Source organism: Myotis brandtii, unplaced genomic scaffold (assembly GCF_000412655.1).
Source record: "Myotis brandtii unplaced genomic scaffold, ASM41265v1 scaffold638, whole genome shotgun sequence".
NCBI classification, from domain to species: Eukaryota; Metazoa; Chordata; class Mammalia; order Chiroptera; family Vespertilionidae; genus Myotis; species Myotis brandtii.
The window spans coordinates 296,305-300,733 of NW_005370445.1; the positions used below are offsets into that span (position 1 = coordinate 296,305).

At 61.3% G+C, this 4,429-nt stretch overlaps 1 protein-coding gene and 1 pseudogene across 1 annotated transcript in view; one reads left to right on the forward strand and one right to left on the reverse strand.

Annotated features, from left to right (window-relative positions):
- Positions 1-348: 348 nt before the first annotated feature.
- ICOSLG (inducible T-cell co-stimulator ligand) overlaps positions 349-4,429 on the reverse strand; it is a 7,646-nt gene continuing 3,565 nt past the window's right edge. Inside the window, exons 5-7 of the mRNA XM_005880427.2 lie at positions 3,234-3,404; positions 2,695-2,730; positions 349-1,941 (exon numbers count right to left, since the gene is read on the reverse strand). Of these exons, the coding sequence (XP_005880489.2) occupies positions 1,928-1,941; positions 2,695-2,730; positions 3,234-3,404 (221 nt within the window). The 3' untranslated portion in view covers positions 349-1,927. The remainder of the gene's footprint in view (positions 1,942-2,694; positions 2,731-3,233; positions 3,405-4,429) is intronic.
- LOC106723756 lies at positions 3,411-4,410 on the forward strand (annotated as a pseudogene).

A 4,429-nucleotide genomic window follows, 5' to 3' on the forward strand; every position in this document is an offset into this window, starting at 1 on the left:
TCTCTGGATCTGCGTCTGCTTCTGGTCTGCTGGTTTGTTTTGTTTTTCAGACCCACATGTCAGTGAAATCACATGACACGTGTCTTTCCCTGTCTGTCTTATTTCACTCAGCACAATGCCTTTTAGGTCCATGCATGTGGCTGCAAATGATAAGATTTCATTCTTCTTTAAGGCCGAGTCGTATTCCATTGTGTATATGCGCCACGTCTTTTTAAAAAATATATATATTTATTGATTTCACAGAGGGAGAGGGAGAGAGAAGCATCAATGATGAGAATCATAGATTGGCTGCCTCCTGCATGCCCCCCACCGGGGATCGAGCCCACAATTGGGCATGTGCCCCCGACTGGAATCAAACCCAGGACCCTTCAGTCCGCAGACCGGCCCTCTATCCACTGATCCAAACCAGCTAGGACTGCACCCCGCACATGTGACCAGCGGCGAGATGAGGAATCGGCACGGAGCCTGGAGACCATGCTCGTGGCCTCGGGAGCCCCAGGCCCAGGTCCGCACGTGCTGGGAGAAGCCTGAGGGAGGCCCCCCTGCCGCTGCCTCCGAGAAGGACACCAGCTTCTCTTCGCGGGTGCCCCAGCACCGCCTGGGCGCCCAGGGCCTGGGACGGAGGGTGGGCGCCACACCCAGTGCTTTGCTCCAAATGCCAGTTAGTGGCCCTTCTGTCGCTCTTTCAGGGATGACACGTGTCTTCTAATGCTTCCATGTGAAAAGTCTGGTGGGCCCTTGTCGCCCTCAAGTAAAAGCCACACGAGGGCTTTTTGCCACAAAACACACCAAGGATTTCTTGTGACAAGTGTGGGACGCAGCTTCACCACGGAGCCCGGTCCTCACTTCTGCCCCAACTCTGGGTCTGGGGCCCATCCGTGCTGAAGGCCATGGGAACCTCCGGCCCCATCTTCCGGGGTGTGCACACCTGGGTTACCTGGCAGCCTCCTTCGCAGAACGCCCTGGAAACATCAAACTGCAAGATTCATCCCAGGCCACAGCGTGGGCACTGCCCGGGGAGGCCACGACACTGCCCACGCCCATCCCTTGGGGGCCGTGGGCTCCGAGGAACCGGTGTTTGAGTTGGGTCTCCATCACCCCCTGCAGGTCCTCAGGGGCGGCCGGGCGAGAGGCCGTGGCAGCAGTGCAGGGAGCTGCCCGGACCACACTCGGAGGAAATTCCTGCTCTGAAGGCTGCCGACTGGAGAGCCCCTCCATGGTGCCGCGCCCCCCTCAAGGACTGGTGGCCACACGCCCGTGTCCGCTGGCCGGGCGTGTCCTCAGTCCCTCCAGGGCACGGCCTCCTGCCGCGGGGCCCAGCACGTGGGCGCCTGCAGCAACCTTCTTCGTGTGGATTTGGCTGTGCTTTTGCAGGAGGGAAGCCGAGCTTTTCACCCAAACACCCGAGGCTGCTTCTCCCCGGTGAGGGTCTCAGAGGAAAGCGAACGCCAGGGTCTCCGTGTTGACCGTTCCCTGCAGGCGGGATGCGCACACGTGCACAGGCAACCACGGGGCCCCGCAAACACCCTCCGCACCTCACCCTGCAGGGCCCCCGGGAGAGAGCGGCGCCGTCCCTCTTCCATCCACACGGGGCCTGTCCTCCTGTCACTGAGACCCCTCGCCCCACAGCGTGCGTCGGGACCCGGAGAAGGGCTGGAGGCGGGAAGGAGCCGTCTCGGGGTCCCTTTCTGCTGTGTTTGGCAGCGAAGCTGGGGCACCTGCTCCCCTGGGGTTAAGTGCGGTCTTTCCAGGGGAAGGGACCCCAGGCCAGAGAGGCTTCGTGTCCATGAAGCTCTTTGCTAAGGGCGCAGGCTGAGCTGCCCTTGGCCACCAGCCTGCCCGGAGGCAGTTCCCCAGCATCCTTCTGCCGTCCCTCCGGGTGGCGTCTCTCGGGAGCCGGGTCCACGTCCTGGGTGGTGAGTTCTTGTCAAACGTGAAGGTCTTGGAGGGAAGAGAAGGGAGAGGGATGTGAACACTCGCCTGCAGCGGCTGCTCCGCAGCCTCGGGTCAGGCCGCCCCGCTGTCTGCTGTCTGAAGGGTGTGTCATCCCCAACTGGCTTGCGGGCCGGGAGCGCCCCTCCTGCAGCCGCAGTCGGCCACAGGCCCAGGCTCCCCGGGTAGAGGGATGGGGTCAGGCAGGGCAGTGGTTTGCCTACAGTGTCGAGCGAGGGCTGGTCTGACTGCAAAGCCACGCGCAGCCCGCGGCAGCTGCTGGGAATTGGAGACTGTGGGTGAAGATTGTTCCCGACTTGGGGTGGGAGTCACACCGACCTTTGCTCCCGGGACCGTGGGGTGCTCGGTTCCCCGGGAAACACCCGATACTGTTCTATTAGTAAGGACTCAGTGTCCGAACCCACTTAAGCCCCCCGTAGGGGTGGGGTGGGAGGGCAGGGCAGTGAGGAAGGAGAATGGAGGCTGGGTGGAGGTGCAGGGCCCTCATTTTGCTCGCTCTCCTGCCCTGTGTGTGCGTGGAAAGTTCCAGCGTCAGCAAGTGGCCCCCGGGCAGGACTTGGCGGCAGGGCCGGTGGAAAGTGCCTGCACTGGGGTTCGGTGTCTCTGAACACAGAGGCCCTGTGCCTGGCCCAGTCACCAGGTAACGCTCGTGCCGAGTGGCGAACGTGGAGGGAGCGGCTGCCAGGCTGCCCAGGCCCGCGGAACCTGCCCGCTTCCTCCCCAAGCCTCTGGCAAACTCACCGGTGAACCCCCGCTCTGGCCTCGCAGCCTGGGCACCTGTTGGAACAAACCAGGAATATGCTCAGGGTAGGCCCTGGGGAGGGGGGGGGGAGGGGTGGTCTAAAGACCCCCGTGGCTCAAGTGCTTGGGCTGAGAACAGACTCCCAGGGGGCACCCCGCTCTCAGGGCAGACGCTCTGCTCTGTAGGAGGGAAGCGTGGGAAGCACATTGAGATGCTTTGTGCCCAGACTCAGGGCGCCCTCTGCGGCCTGGCCGATGGGCAGCTCGGCTCCCGCAGAAATGAACTCCATCCTGACCTCTAGATTCGGAGCCCATCCTCTCCCCCACCCCAAACCGGGAGACGGCGTCAGGAAGGGGCCTCAGACTCGTGCGGGAGCTTTGGCGGAGCTGTGCTCGCTCGGGATGCTAACGCCACTAAAACTGCACTTGAGACGAAACCACCTCCTTGCAGAGTTTATAAACATCTTGAGAAAGGCAAAAGCACCGATTCCCACCAAATAAACAAACGCCAGCAGCTACACGTGCGCCCCGCCTGGTACCTGTGTAGTAGCCCCGGCGGCGAGGACACCGGCTCCTGCACCACCAGCCTGCGGCCGCCGCCACAATCACGGTCAGCAGCAGCGCAATGACGGCCACCACGGTCCTGGACCTCCCCTCCTCGGCGTCGCCTGGGATGTCTGTGTTGCTGCCTGTGGTTCCCGGGATTGGTTCTGCAAGAAAGAGGGAAACAGCCCAGACTTTCAGGGAAAGAAGGCACCCCGGGAGCGTTCCCCCGAAGCACTTCCCTGGCATCACGCGGTGCCTTTTAGACACAAAGCTGGTGGCCGAAGGGCTTCCTCTCCCAGGTGCCACTCCTCCCCACCTGCCCCGGGGTGTGCAACCCCAGCCCTGGGTGGTGGCAGGAAGCATGGGTTCTTCCTGGCTTTTCACATTTAACGTAATTTACTCTTTGTCCAGCTTTATTGCTGACTTAAAAAAAAAAATCCAAGTGGCTCTTTTCCTCCCTCACTGCTTGAAGATCAACCTTCACCATGAACGGCACGGTAACTATCCGAACCAGGAAGTTCACGGCCAACTGGCTACTTCAGTGGAAGCAAATCGTCATTGACGTCCTTCACCCTGGGAAGGCAACAGGACCCAAGACAGAAATCCGGGGAAAACTAGCCACCATGTGTAAGACCACACCTGGCGCCATCTTTGTGTTTGGATTCAGAACCCACGTTGGTGGTGGCAAGACCACTGGCTTTGGCGTGATCTGATTCCTGGGGTTACGCAAAGAAAAACAAACCCAAACACAGACTTGCAAGACATGGCCTGTATGAGAAGAAGAAGACCTCAAGAAAACAGAGAAAGGAACGCAAGAACAGAAGGAAGACAGTCGGGGGACATGCTTCACCCACACTGAGGGTCAGGGCCAGCTTCAAGGCCTGAGACCCCTGCAAGCTCCCGGGCCGCACCAGAGGGCCTGTGCTTGGGGCAGTGCTCTGCTGTCACCATCGCGGATTCTTGTAAGTCCCGATCGAGGAGCCCTGTGCTTCCCACTGTGCACCGAGCCCCACAGGTCCCGCAGCAGGCACCGCCCACAGGCACACCTCGCCTTCCACCTCTCATCTCCACGCAGTGACAGGGACACAGATGGAGAGCGCCCGTGGCCTCTACGAAGGAGTCACCTGTCTGTTCCCCTTCCACGGGGAGGCCTCAGGCCAGCAGCCAGGCCCAGCTGGACCCCTAGCAG